This window comes from Podarcis muralis, chromosome 7 (assembly GCF_964188315.1).
Source record: "Podarcis muralis chromosome 7, rPodMur119.hap1.1, whole genome shotgun sequence".
In the NCBI taxonomy this organism is placed as follows: Eukaryota; Metazoa; Chordata; class Lepidosauria; order Squamata; family Lacertidae; genus Podarcis; species Podarcis muralis.
The window spans coordinates 54153629-54171744 of NC_135661.1; the positions used below are offsets into that span (position 1 = coordinate 54153629).

Sequence of the window (18116 nt, forward strand, 5' to 3'; positions counted from 1 at the left end):
TTTGTGCCAACCATATGCCCACATTGTTGCTTCCCTAGTTTTCCTGCAAACTTTTGAAGCTGGCAGAGGGTTTTTGGTTAACGGTGTGTTCTGGTCTTCTTCACTTGAAGGGTCTTATACTCAGTACTACTTAGAAGTATGCTACTTTGATCCTTGTTTACATCCAACTTTCAAATGATTTTTAACTTCTGTGTTTAAGGTCTTTAAATAACTGATTCTTTTGTAAAGTTTAAAATTTTCATTTTATAGTGTATATAATACAGAGAACAATTATAATAGACCAAAATTAAAACATGAAAAACAAAACTATAAAATATGCACGTAGGAGGGGGAAATAAGAATTTAATATTGCAAGCAGACAATAAGCAATGCAAAAAAAGAATTTGAGGATGACAGCTGCTAAAAACAAAAATCAACAACCACAAAATACTTCAGTAGTTAGAGACCATCTAGGGAGACAGCTGGACCTTTGAACAGTAAAGGAGTCAAAAGCTGTCTAAAGGAAGAAAAGGTGAATGCAGAGAAGCTGAATGAATTCACAGCAGAAGATATAAGGAAACCCCCTGTGCTTCAACTCACGCTTGCTCTTTCTTCATTGACAAAATAAGCTGTTACATCTTCTTTAAAAGAAGCTACAAGTCGGCCCAGCCTGGATCCAGATGATATTAACTATAGGCCAGTGGCTAATGTTTCCTTATCAGTTTATTGCAGTGCACTATATGGGGTTCCCCTTGAAGATGGTTTGGAAGCTGCAACTGGTGCATAATATAGCAACTGGCTAGGTTACTGCTGGGTGTTACTGCTGGTCCTGAAAGATTTTGTGCTGGTTGCCAATTTGCTGCTGAGCCCAGTCTAAGATGTTAATATAAAAAGCCCCAAACAACTGAATACTGGTGACAAATAGAAGGGCTGCCGCCCAGAGTGGCTGGGGAAGCCTGGCAAGATGGGTGGGGTATAAGTAATAAATTTTTATTTTATTTTATTTATTTATTTATTTATTTATTTATTTATTTATTATTTCCCTTCTGGGGTGTGTCATTGTAACATTTTCAGTGTCAGGTTAAGACATGCTTTACCAAGCCTTTCAGGCAAGTGGATGCTTTCCCTTCTGCTGTATTGCTGCACTCCTGTTTTGTTGCTCTTGTGATTTTGTTTAGTTTTCTGAATTTAGCTTAGGACTTTAATGAGCTAATATATTGTTTTCAACTGATATTTTGTATAAAATTTCCATGTCCATTTGGTGATGTGTGGGGCTGTAAGTATTTTTTAAAAAAGAAAATTGTAAATAAATCCTTCCTCACAAAGTGATCAAGAGAGTAGGGGCCTGCTCATTCTAATTATTCTTAGATGAATCTGATTATCTAGAACGGGGTCGGAAATCTCTGACCCTCCAGATGCTGCTGAACTATAACTCCCGTCAGTCGCAGTAAGCATGGCTAGTGGCCAGGGTCAGGGGTGATAGGAGTTGTAGTTCAGCAACATCTGGAGCGCCACAGTTCCCCGCACCCGCTCTGATACGAAGTAAACAAGCTGTGACTTGTTTGCTTGTCTGCAAGGTGAGTCATGGTCTGTTAAATAACATTAACCACAGTTTATGTGCAAACACAGCCAATATGTGATTCATTGCACACACATTATCAAAAGACAGCACTGGCAAAAAGCTGCTTTCTCTTCTTCCGCTGCTCAGTAATAAGCTTCCAGTGTCCTTTACGAAGCTTTAGGCCGGGGAAAATTATTTGAGAGGTGCTTTATCAGATTGTAGGGATGCGGGTGGCGCTGTGGGTTAAACCACAGAGCCTAGGACTTGCCGATCAGAAGGTTGGCGGTTCGAATCCCCGCAATGGGGTGAGCTCCCGTTGTTCGGTCCCTGCTCCTGCCAACCTATCAGTTCGAAAGCACGTCAAAGTGCAAGTAGATAAATAGGCACCGCTCTGGCAGGAAGGTAAACGGCATTTCTGTGCGCTGCTCTGGTTCGCCAGAAGGGGCTTAGTCATGCTGGCCACATGACCCAGAAGCTGTACGCCAATAAAGCGAAATGAGCGGTGCAACCCCAGAGTCGGCCACGACTGGACCTAATGGTCAGGGGTCCCTTTACCTTTACCTTATCTGATTAGTTTTGAATTGTTTATCCCTCTTATGGTTCCACAGTATAATAGGAGTTGTGATTCAACAACATCAGGAAGGCCAGAGGTTCCTAACCCAGATCCATTTCTGTTAGGCTTCTAATCTGGTTTGGAGCCAAAAATTACCCTGGTCATCCTGTAGGCTGATCTTTGCTGGCAGATGAGAAATGGAACCTTGTTGATTCTCCTGGACCTCTCAGTAGTGTTCAGTGCCATTAATAATGATGTCCTTTCAGTTCAGCTGTCTGGTTTAAGTTTGAGAGGTACTGCTTGATTGTTCTGCAGAGTTCTATTCATTTGCCCACACTGTTTAACATCTTGATGAAACCATTGAGAAAGAGCATCTGAAGATTTGGTTGAAGGTGTCACCGGAATGAAGATGATACTCAGCTTTATATTTATTGCTCATCACATGCAAGAGAGGCTGTGCACACTGCTTGGGCATGGCAATGAACTGGATGAACTCTGAAAAACAGAGGTTCAGGGTGGAATTGAACATCACACTATGATGAATGTCCCTATTAGTACAAGCAATGCAGCTTGCCAGATGGAATGATCCTCCCTCTTCTTCCTGTGCACTGTTTTGGGGATTCTTCTGACCTCCCCTTGCAGCCAATTTTGGGGGTAGTAGGAGGAGGAGAGCAAGGAAAGCCCTGTTGTGCAAGTGGAAGCCCTCTTGCCCATAGTCGCAGAAGATTAGAGGTATTGATTGGTTCAGGGTGGTCCATTACGTGACATAAGGCCTTGAGGCTTTTTTTGGCAGCCTCTGCAACATTTGACACAGACCCACCCCATTCCTCACACTGCCTTCCCAAAGCTGGTTAAGTGAGGAGCTGGGCTTTGGGAAGGAAGACTGAGGGCTGTAACCATGTCTTAAGGGTCCTCCCACCTCCTTCCCAAAGCTGGGAAAGAGCTAACAAGGCTTTGGGAAGGAGGTGGCAGAACTGTAGGACCCTTATAGAGAGTCATGCCTCCTTTCCAAAGCCTGGCGCCTCACCTAGGCAGCTTTACGAAGGCAGAGTGGGGGGCAGCATCAAATTTTGGCCATGCTCCCATGTGTGCAACAAGGCAGTGTGCAGCCCATGGGCTCTGTGTCAAATTACTATTGCGGCCCACTTGGTATGAAAAGTTGGGCTGCCCTGTTTGCTTGGTTTATCTATCCAGGTGAATAGTATTCAGCCTGTTCTAGATGGTGTTCTACTCTCCCTAAAGGATCAGGTGTACAACTGGGGGTGCTTATTGATCCAGCACTGAAGGCTCAAATGATCTTACGACTCAAATTACCTATTCTCAGCTTTGGTGGATACACCAGCTTTGACCTTGCCTGAGTGGTGATACCTTGGCCACAATTGCCCATCCTCTGTTGACTTCCCGTTTAGACTATTGCACTGCATTGTATGTGGGACTGCCTATAAAAATGGTCCAATAACTAGTTGGTTCAGAACAGGAGTGTAAAGGTTTTAACTAAGACTGTGCAGTTTGATCATATTATGCCTGTGGTTTGTTCAGCTGCGCTGGTTCTCCATATGTTTCCGGGGCTAATTTACAAGTGCTGGTTTATAAATGGCAAGCTGTGTACCTACCTGAACCTTAAGATCTTTTGGAGGCCCTGCTCCTGGTGCCCCCACCAAAATAAGTGAGGGCGGTAATCTTTCAGTTATGATACCCTGGTTATGAGACAGCCATCTCTGGGAGGCTTGTATTATCCCATTCCTGTGGTCTTTTGGCCACCAGGTAAAATCTTTTGTTTCACTCAGGCCTATGCATACTATGCAATGTATTTAGGTTGCTTTTTTATTTTCTTTTGCTTAGTGCTAACATGCTCTACTTTAAAAGCAAGCAGATTTTCTGTTTATTAAAGAGTAATTTAAATTATATCCCTTTTCATTTTTCAAGGTGGTTCTCAGCCCTCCCTATTTTTCTGGCTCATTGGCCCATTTGAACCTCTGAAAGACTGCTAGGGTCACTTGCTGCTGTACTTGCTTCCCCCTTCAGTCTGGCTTGTCATGTTGCCTGACAAACCACGAGCATTAAACAAAGTTCATTTTTGGCTTGCCACTTGAGGTTTTTTTGGAAACCAACTATGAGCCCAGCTTCGGATGACATCAGAAGTCGGACCCTGCAGCATTTAAGCAGTGTTTACCACCACACTGTTCAGTCACGTTAAACCAAAACTTGTTTAAACTGTAGTTTAATGTGACCTGGACACTGTGTGACTTTCCCTTATTTTCTCCTTTTTGCTACTAGCATGGACCCTGCCAGAAAGCTGTGTGGCTCCTGTTCCTTAAAAGTGCAGCTGAAAGTGGTAGAAACACTCAGTTAGAACATGGTGATGATAAACACCAAGGTTGAAGGTCGATCCCCATAAGAAACAACTGCATATTCCTGTATTGCAGGGGGTTGGACTGGATGATCCTCAGGGTCCCTTCCAATTCTACAGTTCTGTGATTCTATGTAGTTGCAAATGCTATGGTACCTCGCTTCAGCTCTTTTGTTTTTCTTGCAACTAGATTGTGAATCGGCACGGCCCTGAGGCAGACAGGCATTTACTACGCTGTCTATTCTCGCATGTGGATTTCAGTGGCGATGGTAAAAGTAGCGGTAAAGATTTCCATCAGGTAAATTTTGTCCTTAAAGAATTTCCAATTCGTTTCTTGATTTTTAATTTTTACATTTTTTAATTCTACAATGCTTCCATCTTGTAGCGACTTACAAATTCATTGTGAAAATACATACAGTAAAAGCAGCACTGAAACTACTACTAAAACATCATACGTATGGATACATTTCAAACAGGCAGCACATTTACAACAGAACACTACTTTTAAAAGTCCCATAGCTAATTGATAGAGCACAAACCTTTCATATAAAATGCTCCAGAGGCATCTCCAGGCAGGTATGCCATGCACTCCTGCCTGAAACCCTACAAAGGTGCCTGCCTGTCAGTCTATAAAAATGAGTTAGGTGCACCAGTGGCTTGAGTCTGTATAAGACAGGTTCCTGTGTTCCTAAGTTTTAAAATATAGCTTGATTTTCTGCCCAGCAGTTAGTTCAAAAACTTCCTAAAACATTGTTTTTGTTACCCTGTAGAAATCTGGAAGGGAGTCAGGTAAGCACACCTTTCTGGGAGAGTTTAAAAGAGGCTCTACTCCAGAGAAGACCTGTGCTTTTTTTCAGATTGGCTTAGCCCACTTATGAGTAAAAAAGTTGCATAGAAATGCCAAGTCTGTGTATGTGTTGTATTTGAACTGTTTCATATATGTGTTAATTGTTGGTATTATTAATTGCTTCAGGAGGCTTCATAGGAAGCTATTCATAAATGGAAATAGCTGTATCCCTGAGTACTTTTGAAGTGGCTTGTAAATGTAAATAATCCCAACACATTTTAGATTTGTGAACTTCAGGAAATGTTAAAATAGAAGAGTTGAGCTACTTTTGAATACTGCTGTTCCTAAGGTCTTGTGTGATGGAACTTCATTTTTCTCAAGCTTTGAATGACTTAGTAACTGAGTTCAGTAACTTGAATTTTAGTCACAAGTTTAGTCACAAGTCAAGTCACTTGTTTGGCTTGTCGCTGTAAAATATTTCTTAATATTAGCTTCTATTTTGTTACTATGGATACAGTATTCAGATGATGTTTGTAATGACTAAGAATTGTGAATTGCGTTCACCTTCTTGAAAGACTAACCAAAATAGTTTAATCTGCCATCTCATCTTTATGATATCAAAATATTTGTCAAACGTATCCTATAGTAAGAAGACAGTTTGAAGTACTTTAATGTGCTTATATATTATGTTTACAGAAACAAAATCCTGGTAATATCTGGTAACTAGATCATAGGTGCCTCCCCCAAACCAACCAAAACTTTTGCTATAGCTGTCTCCTTTCTTTTCAGACGCAGTTTCTGATCCAGGAGTGTGCATCATTGATTACAAAGCCAAATTTTATTTCGACCCTGTCCTATGCTATTGAAAATCCATTGCATTATCAAAAGGTTTGTATGCAGTTTTAAAGTGCCCTTAACAAGAATGTTAAAGAAAAACCTATTCAGGTGTCAGTGAGCTAATTTTACAAAATGTACACCTATGTTCATTATTACAAAGGAGTTTTTAAGATTTACATCATGTAAATTCTGTACTTGTAAAATATCCAGGTAATTGACTTATTTTACATTTCTTTGCTCTGCAACACCCACTCCTCATTGGGGCTTCTGTAGCAATTTACGGAACATTGTATGATGGAATTGGAGAATACTGGTAGTTTGGCAACAAATGATATTATCTTCAGAGAAGTTGGGAAGTACCACTAATGAGCAGAAGTTGATTTTATTTTTTCTGTAGAGGAACTTATGACACAGAGAATCTTTGTCTTGGTACAGTATTCTGTTAAACTGTAAACATAAGCATCTCATATATAACTTTTTTCTTTCAGAGTCTTAAGCCGTCACCCCATTTATTCACTCAGCTGAGCAAAGTTATCAAATTAAGCAAGGTTCAAGAGGTGGGTTAAGTCCATAGATTTAACTTCCATGAAGTAGTCTGATCCCCTTTTAGTCTGACCATTAAAAATGTTGGCCATCGTTGCATGCTTTTTATGTGTGTTCTGTGAAGAAATGCCTCCTTTTGTCCAACCTGAATATCCCAACATTCAGTTTCATTGTCTGACCCTGAGTTCTGGTATTATGAATGAGGAATGAATATTTGTCCAGTGACTTTTTCAACAGCATGCCTAATTTTATAGACCTCTATCATGTCCTTACCACCACCTCACCCCCCAACTAGCCCCAGTCATTGAAACTTTCTCACTGGGGAGTTCCTTCAGTTGATCATGTTACTTGCCCTTTTCTGCACTTTTTGTAGTTCTACAATATGCTTTTTGAGGTGTGGTGAACAGAATTCTACATGCTACTCTGAACACAGGCAAATCATAGATTTGTGTAAAGGCACTATGATAGTGACCGTTTTAATTTTTATTTCCTTTCTAATTGTACCAATGAAATCTGTTTTCAATTTTTTTGGAATTAATTTTTTATTAATTTTATAATTTGTAACTTCAACAATTATTATTCATAAAAAACCAAACAAAAACAAGCAGAAACAGTAACAACAGAATATAAACAAAAGCATAAAACATTAACACTTTTATAATCTGCTGTTTTCAGAACAGCTGCACTCTACACCAGTATTTTCATGAAACTGTCCATCACAACTCCCAAGATATTTTTCCTGGTCACTCTCTCAATTCGGATCTCATCAGTGGTTTTTTTAGGCTTTTGTTTATCACTTTTCACTTGTTTTATGCTGAACTGCATTTCCTTTTAAAATGTCCAGTTACCCAGTTTGGAGAAGACCTTGTGGAGCACCATTTTGTTTTAATGCCCCAAATAATTTGATGTTGGCTATGAACTTGGCTACCTAAATATAGATCATTTATAAACAAAGTAAAAGCACTGGCCCCAGTAGGAATCCTATGGAGGGACTGACATACTGACAGAATCTGAGGAAGGTTAACAGCTGGTAGTGCTCTTGGAAATGTTCCAACCATATTAAATAAGGTGTGGCATTAGTCACAACGATTTCCTGTCTATCTTGCTTTAGAGTAGCAGCACTGCCAAGAACGTCACCCTCCAAATCCTAATCCACCTCATGGGCATCCATAGTGGCAGGTTTTTTTAACTCAGTGGGATGAGGAAAGTTGTGGGGAGGACAGTAGAGTTCAGCCCTGGTGTTTGTCTTTGCCAGTCTAGTTGCCAAACAGCTGGACTATGTATGTGATAGGTGATAATGCAGTTCTTTCTTCTATTTGTAGGTTATTTTTGGCCTTGCTTTGCTAAACTCCTTCAACCCAGATCTACGAGGTTTTGGTAAGATAAATTTGTATAGTATTATAGACACACATACCAGATTTTACTTCAGTTTTAGTATAATCTGATTCCTGAGTTGTCTATAAGAGACTTTAGTTTTCATCCTTCTCCTGGATCTAGTTGCTTAAGTTGTAGAATCCAAGGGCCAGAAGGGACCACAGTCCAGTTAACTCATTCAAGGATCATCCTTGTAGTTGCCTCTGCTGATGTTTGGAGGGAGGGGAAACACCCCAGATCTTGAAAATCTTGCCTGATCTTTGTGGCTAATAGAATGTTCTGAAGACATAAGATACAGCTCTCCTTGAGCCCTTCCAGAAAGGGAAGACAACATGGGAACCATATGTAAGCTGCTCTGAGCTCACAATATAAATCTAATACAACACACACACCCAAAAAATCTTAAGAGGTAATTAAGAAATATGAAATCTGCTTCCTTATGTCAGTTCTATCGACCTGGACTCTGAAAGTAGTTGATCTGCGGGTCACTGATCCAAAATATTCCCTTCTTTCTTAATTAAATGAGGTAACTACAGGCAACAATATTTCCATTAATCTGAGTTTCCTAGAACCACTTGTTAGTCCTGTTTAAAGTATATTTGGAAGTAAAAATTCTTAGGGTGTAATAGAAGCTGTATCTGGATCACCATTAGAATTTGAGTAGAGTCATGATAGGGCAGGCAGGTTTTAGGTGCAACCTAAGCAGGAAAAAGTGAAATTGGTGAAAAAGCCAAGCATGTATGCCCGGAGAAGTACCAGCTTCCACTTCTCCTTTCTTGTGCTTGTACCAAACAGTGTAAGGAAATGCAAGGTGGCATCAAGTGAGGTTGCATTCCAAGGCAGGGTGGTGCTGAGTTATTCTGACTGGTTGTTCTAGTATGCAACTGTCTATATACTGACACACTTATTGTGTGACGATCAGAGCAGTTGGCAAGTGCTGTTGATAAACCAGAAGAGCAGATGCATAAACTTTTTTAAAAAGCAATTTAGTTAACTGCTTTCGGTTTCTCTCTCTCTCTCTCTCTCTTTTTAAAAGCTGCTCAGTTTATTAAACAGAAACTTCCTGATCTTCTGCGTTCATACATTGACGCAGACGTCAGTGGAAATCAAGAAGGTGGCTTCCAAGATATTGCAATAGAGGTCTTGCACCTCCTCCTATCCCATCTTCTTTTTGGACAGAAGGGAGCCTTTGGGGTTGGACAGGAACAGATTGACGCTTTTCTCAAAACATTACGTAGAGGCAAGTATTGTATTTGATACATCTATTTGAAACCCATTTCTAAAAGGAATAAATTTTTGTGGGGGGTAAACATTTGGTGGTAATCCAGAAAAGAAACGAGGATCCTGAAACGATTATCTTAATGCAGATCCTTATAGGATTGTCTGCACATTATGTCTTTCAGATACTATAACTGGTAGAAGTTTGGCTATCACAACTTTAGATGGGTATTATTGTTGGCACTCCATTTAGAAATGGGATGGGGCTTGGATATAAATTGATGCTTTCCACTCCTCTGAAATTTTGGGCTGGGCTTCTCTGGCCCTACTATCTTAGCCTTCCCCTTCCCTTTCCTGTTTAAACTTGTGGCAGTTTCAAGGTGCTTTAGAATGTTGCCGTGACAATCCAGAGGATGTAATGGAGGCAGTACTGTGAGGCCCAGTTTGCACAACATAGTAAACCATAGTTTACTGTGCACACACCTTAATGGGCAATAATTGACTTGTTGAGAGCAAAGTGAACCATAATTGCTGGTTTGGTCATAATATTAAGCCCTGGGATAATTGTTTGCTTCCTCCCAGAGTGTGTGGGAAGGAGCAGAGGGGCCAAGCGAGACATGTTCATTGGTAAAGCATTAAGTATGGCTCACCATGGTATGCAACTAAGGTCATATTATCTAAATAGCTGTACTGTCACAGTAGGACAGTAAGTAGGTCAAAAGTTGGGGTATAAAATAAATTGCTTTCTGTGTCTCTGAATTCCAAGACAGTGATCTTAAACACCTTTTTATTCAAAACTTCTTTGGTCATAACATAATTTTCACAATATGAAACAATTGATTATTGGGGTTCTGTGTTGGTCATTGGTCCTTCTGAAATGCTAAAATACTCTGGGATCTCAGATTTTCCCCAGGAACGTTGCCCTGTGGTGCTTGCACCACTCCTATACCCTGAAAAACGGGACATTCTAATGGACAGGATCCTGCCTGATTCTGGAGGGATAGCAAAAACAATGATGGAGAGCTCTCTTGCAGACTTCATGCAGGAAGTTGGCTATGGCTTTTGTACAAGGTACGTAGATAAATTCACTGAAATTTGGAGTTCATATCCTGACAAGTCATACTTTGAATAGCCCCATTGAAATGAAAGGACAAGTTATGTCAGTTGAGAAGGCTGTTGGAGGTTGCAGGACAGCTATACAGCTGCAAGTAAAACTTTTAGTGTGTTTTAAGTGCAATATACAATGTCACACTAGGCGGTGATGGTGAGCCTTATGGAAAATTCAATGTATTTTTAAAAACGCTTTTTTAAAAAGTATTTTCAGAATGGTTTTTATATGCACATAGATTCCACCCTAGTCTAGCTTAATGTACTGACTTGAGTATTAGTAATACTCCTTAAAATAGACATACTTGATAGAAAACAATTATATACCAAGTTTTGTGGAGGTCATTGTGACTTGCCTTTTTAGTGTGGAGGAATGTCGCAACATCATCACACAGTTTGGTGTGGGAGAGGTCACTGCTGCCCAGGTTGCCAGGGTTTTGGGAATGATGGCTCGAACACACTCGGGATTGGCAGACGGCATTCCTTTGCAGGTGAGTGTCCTCTTGTGTTGAGAGGTGTTGTAACTGAATATAACTTAAACAGAACTACTGAATGGTGTTTACACAGAAGATTTTGGAGCCGCTTAATTCCTATGATACTGAGCAACAAGCATGACTGAAAGGTTAAAAGACTTCATCACTTCAGCATTTTATGCCAAATGCTGTTTAACAGCTCTGTGTAACCTGTTGATGGGGGGGGGGTGGAATTATAAGGGGACTTGGAAGTGCTGTGTCATAATATCCAACTCTGTTTCTCTGTACCATCTTAATTCAGTGTGGCTGTGCAAATGAACTGGTGCCTGGGTGGAGTGATGGGCTAGAGGGTGACGAAAAAACTGAGCTTGAAAGATGGAGGTTCTCCGGGTGGGCAGGAAATAGGTTAGTAGGGTGGGGCTGCCCTAAATCCATTGTTGCTCAAGTGGCTTCAGTGGATAGGAGTGCCTTCTGCCAGCTTCTTTTGATATGACAGTTGTGGTCGTTCCTGGATCATGATAGATTGGCTATGATAGTTCATACACCACCCAATTGGATTGCTGCAGTGTGCCTTGCTTGTGGCTTTTCTTAAGGCATGTCTGGAAGTTGCAGCTGGTGCAGAATGCTGTAACAAGGTTGCAGGAGGGAGAATAATTTTGACAACACCGTTGCTGAAAGGACTGCACTGGCTTCTGGTATACTACTGAGCCAAGTTTAAGGGATTGTGGAAAAACTTGGGTCAGATTATCTAAGTCTCCCTTAACATGTGCCCCTGCCTGGTTGCACCGTTCCTCAGGAGAGATAATCATAATAGTACTCCATGGTCCTGCTTTTTGTCCAATGTTCACAAAAAAGGGGTTTTGTTTTTAATTCTGTTTCTTACTGTTTGCTCATAAAGCCTTTCCCTCTATTTTATTGTTAAGGGACAAGCTGACAGTGCATTATAGAATACAGTTTAAGTATTGCTGATCTGCAGTAATAAATGTGTTGCAATCGTAAAATTCAAACTCTACTCTGTCACTTGATCTACTAAATCCATCTACACAACTGACGCCACAGGAATTCTAAACCTACATGCTTAATTTACAGTCCATCTCTGCTCCTGGAAGTGGAATTTGGAGTGATGGAAGAGATAAAAATGATGGAACACAGTCCCATACCTGGAATGTGGAGGTTCTGATTGATGTGCTTAAAGAACTGGTATGTTGATCACAATCTGACCTTTTGAGGAAAAACTGAATGCCAGAAACTTAAGAGCTGTTTCATGTGTGATAGATTTCCTGTAAGGATGTCACTTCTTTGAAAGAAACTGCATATGTTTGGTTATGTTTGAGTATGTGTATATTTTGTGTGTATAGCTGGAAATGCTGACTGGTGGTTCTGCTGCATTTGGTTGTAAAACATGTAGGTTAAACTTCGAAAAACTGATCAACAGTATTAACAGGCAAGCTCTGTATACTGTATGCGTGGCTATTGGAGAAGACAAGCAAACATGATTTTAACCAGAGATGATTATAACCAGAGAGAGGTTCATTTGGTACTAGATTGTCATCACTGTAACTAGGTCCCTGATGAACTGGCAAGTCATTATTTTCTCAAAGGTCAACTGAGGATGACATAGCATGTGTATTCTGAACAGCTATTCCTATGATTGATTAGCATTAGTGCAGTGTCCCCTTGTTTGGCTCCATGCTTACAGTGCAAATGATGTAAGATTTATTCTGCTTTGATCAGGACTTTGCAAGTGGTGCTGATTAGAGATATGGTATCATTAAAGCACACCTTTATTTGTTCTTTACTGGTGACAAATCCTTAGCAAGTATTTAGCAGTGTTTTAGTTCATTTAAGGGACACTTATCCTCTGTTGTATTTCGTGTTTTTAAAATATATTTTCTATGTAGTTCCCTGTTTTTAAAATGCTGTAAACTGCTCTGAGTGGTGCATAGGGACTAGAAAGATTGATAGACATTTCTGGGGGGGGGGGGAATATAAACACCTCATTCTGCAAAATGTGCACAAGGACTCTTGAATGCTTGTGGGACCAATTTTTACATGATTACTAATTTTTTTAATGACTGACTTAAAATATATAATGACTATTCATCATTTTGACAACTCACATGAACCATATTAAAGGAAAAATTAACTGCAGAGTTATGTTCACAGACTTACTATGGGGAATGTGCTAGAGTTCATGTTTTGCATGTTGGAAGCCTGAGATTCAATCATTGGCAACTTTGCTTTAAAAATGGGTAAAGGGAATCGGGAAAACCCCATTTCCCCTCTGTGGTTGAGCTGTTGTCAAAAGTAGCAGTCAGTATATGAGCTAGAGCTAGATGAGCTAATGGCCTGCTTCATATCTTACGAATTGTTTCTAAGTTGTATAAGGAGAAATGTGAAAGCATGCTCTTTATTTTTGCCTCCATAAGTTGCACCACTATTTGTTTTACTTTTTGCAGAACCCAAATTTGAACTTCAAGGAAGTAACCTATGAACTTGACCACCCTGGATTTCAAATTCGTGATAGCAAAGGCTTACAGATTGTGGTGTATGGTGTCCAGAGAGGGCTAGGGCTAGATGTCTTCCCAGTTGATCTCATATACAGACCTTGGAAACATGCAGAAGGACAGGTAAAAATCAAGGAGAATATTTTTTTCATGCTTCCTCTCTCACTCACTACCACCACATTGGTTAAAAAGGTAGAGGGACCCCTGACCATTAGGTCCAGTCGCGGACGACTCTGGGGTTGCGGTGCTCATCTCGCTTTACTGGCCAAGGGACCCGGCGTACAGCTTCCGGGTCATGTAGCCAGCATGACTAAGCCGCTTCTGGCGTACCAGAGCAGTGCACAGAAACACCGTTTACCTTCCCACCAGAGTGTTACTTATTTATTTACTTGTACTTCGTGCTTTCGAACTGCTAGGTTGGCAGGAGCAGGGACCGAGCAACAGGAGCTCATAATTACCATAGAACCTTTTAAAAGTGTTCTTTCAGTTTTTTGTTGAATTTTGGCTTTGGGGCTCACTAAGACAACAGTTGCTATCAAGATGTGATACATCCTTTAATACCCTGCAATTACTGTAACAGGTAGCGATCAGACTATAGAAGACTGAATCTTAGAACTTTCAGAAAGTTATTTGGAAAAGCAATCATAATAGCATAAGTGTGAGAGGGAGGGGTGGTGATTGCTTAGGAGGAAGTGCATCAAGACAGTGTAACATGAATGTAGATATGAAATGACTCTTGCATTGTTGTAATTTTGTTGCAGCTCTCATTCATCCAGCATTCCCTCATTAATCCAGAGATCTTCTGTTTTGCTGACTACCCCTGCCATACTGTTGCCACGGATATTTTGAAAGCCCCTCCCGAGGATGACAATCGAGAAATTGCCACATGGTAAACAGTATTATTTTTCTTGGGAATACAGCTGCTTCAGCATTCTGAAATGATGAGCCAGAGTATTCATGGTTGATATCCCTTTCTTGCTTTTCTGACAGCCTTTTGGAAAAAGGTTTTGAGTCACCAAGTGCTTCTCACTTGAGAGGATGTGTGTGAAGCAGGGATGGCCCAGGGATTAGTTTAGCAGAGGGGTCTCCCCCAGACACTGGCTGCATTTGCTAGTCTGTAAATAGTTGCATAGGTAATGAGAGCAACATGTTAAATTAGCCATGTGTATTAGGCTGCTGTGAACTAAACACTGATTATATTTTTGCTCTGGTCTGGTTTGTGAAGGTTGGATCTTGATTTCTAGGCAGGCCTTTGGACTGTTCTGACCACTCTGCATGCTACTTGATGGAAGTTGACTTTGATATCTATTTCCCCAAGTTTGGTTATTTCAAATATTGTCGAGCGTAACAGAATTTAGAATTACCTCATTTGATACCCATGTTAGCTTGGTGTAACAGACATCAAGCCAGAATCCTGTCAACTGATTCACAATATTGCATTCCCCCCCCCCTTATTTGTTAGGAAGAGCCTGGACTTGATTGAGTCCCTGTTGCGGTTGGCAGAGGTTGGCCAGTATGAGCAAGTTAAGCAGCTCTTCAGCTTCCCTATCAAGCACTGTCCAGATATGTTGGTATTGGCATTACTACAGATCAACACTTCCTGGCATACTTTGCGGCATGAACTTATCTCCACACTTATGCCCATTTTTCTTGGCAACCACCCCAACTCTGCCATCATCCTGCATTATGCATGGCATGGGCAGGTAAGAGCATTACAATGGTTTTGTTTTGACAACAGAGTTTAAACTTGTCACTGTGTTATGCTCTTGAAAGAAGCGTGGGATAGAAATTTAATTGTTCTTTGCTCCATGAGAGTTGTCTTGGGTGTGAGGTGAATTTTGTTATGTACCTGTACTATCTTTCAACTGTGAAGCTATCCAGACAGCTTGACCTCAGTATGAATATACTTATGACTTCCAGATATCCCTCATTTTAATCTGACCCAGGAACAGTCAGTCCTATATTAGTGTTTGGGTGGCCTGTAGCACAGCTGGATTGGAATAAACACACTGAGGTAGAGACTGGCAGTAGCAACCTCCTGTCCCTGTCCCTCTCCTTTCCCTAGTTAAAAGTTGTTTTATGCAGCAGTTGCATGTGCATTCTGTCTCTTGGAGAGACAGCACATATGTGCTATTCCCCCCCCCCCCCCAAGTTAAATTGTTACAGACCCTGCATTTATATGTAATATGACCTCCTGCAGTTCTGTAACCTCAGGAAATCATATTCCTTGCCTACCTGACCATGGAAATAAATTGTTATGCTATTATGCATCAGCCACTTAATTGTTCTTCTTCTGTAGCTTGCCTCTGTAAATGCCTTTATGGAGAGATGGAGCATAAATGTGTTAAAAGTGGAGCCAATCTTTGACATCTCTGTTGTTATTACTGAAAGTTAAGGCAGTAAAGAGGAAAATGGGTTGGTGGTTTGATTTGTTGTTGTAATCAGGCTCCATCACATTTGCTGGTGGAGCAAAACACAGGGCCAAGCTGGTTGTATGGTAGGGGCAAGTTGTGGAGGCCAAAGGGTTGGAGGAGCAAGGTACCTAGAACTGAAGGTGGGGGGAGAAATAAGTTGAAACCCTCTCTTCCACCTGCTACTTTCGTTTTCATTGAATTGGAACCTGTGATTTCAGTGTTACAGAGCAGCAAGGGACTTGCCATGTGCCAGTGTAATTGCTCTTTAAGAGCTAGATAATTTATGTAGTAATCTGAAATTCATCTGATGTTTCCTTAGGGCCAGTCTCCTTCAATTCGCCAGCTCATCATGCATGCTATGGCAGAATGGTACATGCGAGGGGAACAGTATGACCAAGCAAAATTATCACGTATTCTAGACGTGGCCCAAGACTTGAAGGTGAGTTTGATTCTATATTTTAATTCTGTGGAAAGTGCTTTGACTTTAGTGTTGGGGTTGTATGAGATGCAGGGTTTGGGAGTGGAGGAAAATAAGTATCACATCAGAGGACATGTTTATTCTAAGGACAGGAAGAGGTTATGTGTAGGAAGAGAAACTCATCTCTTTGCTTAATATGAAGCTGTGTTGCTAAATTTGTGACTTGCTAAAGTAATTTTTTCCATCTGCAGAGTTACTAAGATCCTGAGCTGTAGTTTTCTTTTTTGTTTTTATGATCTTGCATTAGAGCAACTCCAGAGACTCTTAAAAACTTGCAAAGTGTCACTGCCGTTGTATGTTTGCCTTTCCTCTTCATCAAGAAAGTGTGCAAGATTTTGGTGGCATTGAATATCATAACTCTATAGCTTTTACTAGACACTACTAGGTCAGCATTCATGTTATAACTCCCAAAGGAGCCCAGGGTGGCAATTTGGTTAAGTTTGGTTCAGCACTACTGAAGGCCCATAATTATTTGCTTATTTCAAGCAAGGTGTGTTGTCACCAGAAGGTATCAGTGTATTGCCTCAAGCTCCATGGCTATACAACCTCTTTTTCTTTGGAGTTTGTACAAGAGCCCTTGCAATTGAAATGAATAGAAGTCATGTATAGTGTATATTCCTCTGAAATTTAATGGGCAGGATAATGTTGGGTTTCCAGCAGTGACAGGAGCTCAAACCACCCATAAAAACTGCTCTCCCAAGCAACCAGGTGGTGAGGTAGGGGTTGGGTCTCCGGTCTTCCTCCAGTCTTGCACAGGCAGTTTCTAGGCCTGTTCCACCCAAGCATAGAAAGAGCCGTAACTGCTGAAGGAGGGAAGAGTGAGCAGTCCCACTTGTGGATAATGCGCACAGCCCACCCAGCTTTAATGGCCATGAGGGTGGTGAGGATTACTGTCAACAGGGTGCCTGCCACCTATAGATCAGAAAATAGGGAGAGAAGAATTACTTATGTCACTTTGCTGTGAAGCCTTCCACCCTCAGTGGCTTTGCCTTGCCTGTAGTCTTCCACATCTCCCCCCCTCCCCCACTTCAAAGTCTTAGGTTGAAAGGAAAAGCAATGTGTCCAGTGTATTCTTCTCCCAGGAGGAGGAATTCCCACCCTGGAAGCTGCTTTGCTGGCTGCCGTCTCTGTCATGTTCTGTGTGACAGAAAAAAATGTTGGGAACTGAATCATATATAGATATGGTGGGGGAGGGTGTATGTGTGTAGGCTAATTCTGAGGGAAGCGTAGCCTGATACTTTGACTAGCAGTTTTCTAACTCTCTTTCTTTAGGCGTTGTCAATGCTGCTAAATGGTACTCCATTTGCCTTTGTTATTGACCTTGCTGCACTTGCCTCTCGACGGGAATACCTCAAACTAGACAAATGGCTCACAGATAAAATTCGGGAGCATGGGGTAAAGCAGGATTTTCTTAATTATTTTTGCATTTTTTTGGTGGTAACAGTCACTTTTTTAAAAAAAAAATGTTTCCCTGCAGTTTATAAAAATTGCTTTCAGCATGCACTCTTGAGTGATAATGTTGAACTAATACCCAGTATTTTCTATATCATAATTTTGTTAACATTCTTGAACTATTGTTAAGTATGTGTACCCCACTGAAATTTGCACTTTTCCTTCCCTAGGAGCCTTTCATCCAAGCCTGTATGACTTTCCTAAAGAGAAGGTGCCCCTCTATCTTAGGTGGCCTTGCCCCAGAGAAAGACCAGCCCAAAAGTGCTCAGCTTCCTCCAGAGACACTGGCAACTATGCTGGCTTGCCTGCAGGCTTGTGCTGGGTAAGCAGATCACATCTTTTGGGATAGGCTGACAGTCTCATAAATAGTGGTTAAGAAGGTGAATTTACAAACTGGGAACTTGGCTATGAGCTCACTAGGTGGCCTTTGTGAGCTGCCATTTCTCAGCCACCTTCTCATCCTCCAGATCCTCTGTAGCACTG

The 18116-nt window shown here is 41.0% G+C and overlaps 1 protein-coding gene across 12 annotated transcripts in view; it reads left to right on the forward strand.

The window, feature by feature from the left end:
* Positions 1 to 18116, forward strand: part of CNOT1 (CCR4-NOT transcription complex subunit 1) — a 58166-nt gene that overhangs the window by 6956 nt on the left and 33094 nt on the right. For 11 of the 12 annotated variants that reach the window (XM_028739415.2, XM_028739421.2, XM_028739426.2 and 8 more), the window contains exons 3-16: positions 4634 to 4741; positions 6020 to 6118; positions 6556 to 6624; positions 7933 to 7987; positions 9021 to 9224; positions 10105 to 10273; positions 10674 to 10800; positions 11872 to 11982; positions 13242 to 13412; positions 14051 to 14178; positions 14752 to 14992; positions 16023 to 16142; positions 17454 to 17576; positions 17804 to 17955. In XM_028739415.2, the coding sequence (XP_028595248.1) occupies positions 4634 to 4741; positions 6020 to 6118; positions 6556 to 6624; positions 7933 to 7987; positions 9021 to 9224; positions 10105 to 10273; positions 10674 to 10800; positions 11872 to 11982; positions 13242 to 13412; positions 14051 to 14178; positions 14752 to 14992; positions 16023 to 16142; positions 17454 to 17576; positions 17804 to 17955 (1877 nt within the window). The remainder of the gene's footprint in view (positions 1 to 4633; positions 4742 to 6019; positions 6119 to 6555; positions 6625 to 7932; positions 7988 to 9020; positions 9225 to 10104; positions 10274 to 10673; positions 10801 to 11871; positions 11983 to 13241; positions 13413 to 14050; positions 14179 to 14751; positions 14993 to 16022; positions 16143 to 17453; positions 17577 to 17803; positions 17956 to 18116) is intronic. The other variant, XM_028739424.2, reaches the window with a different exon arrangement.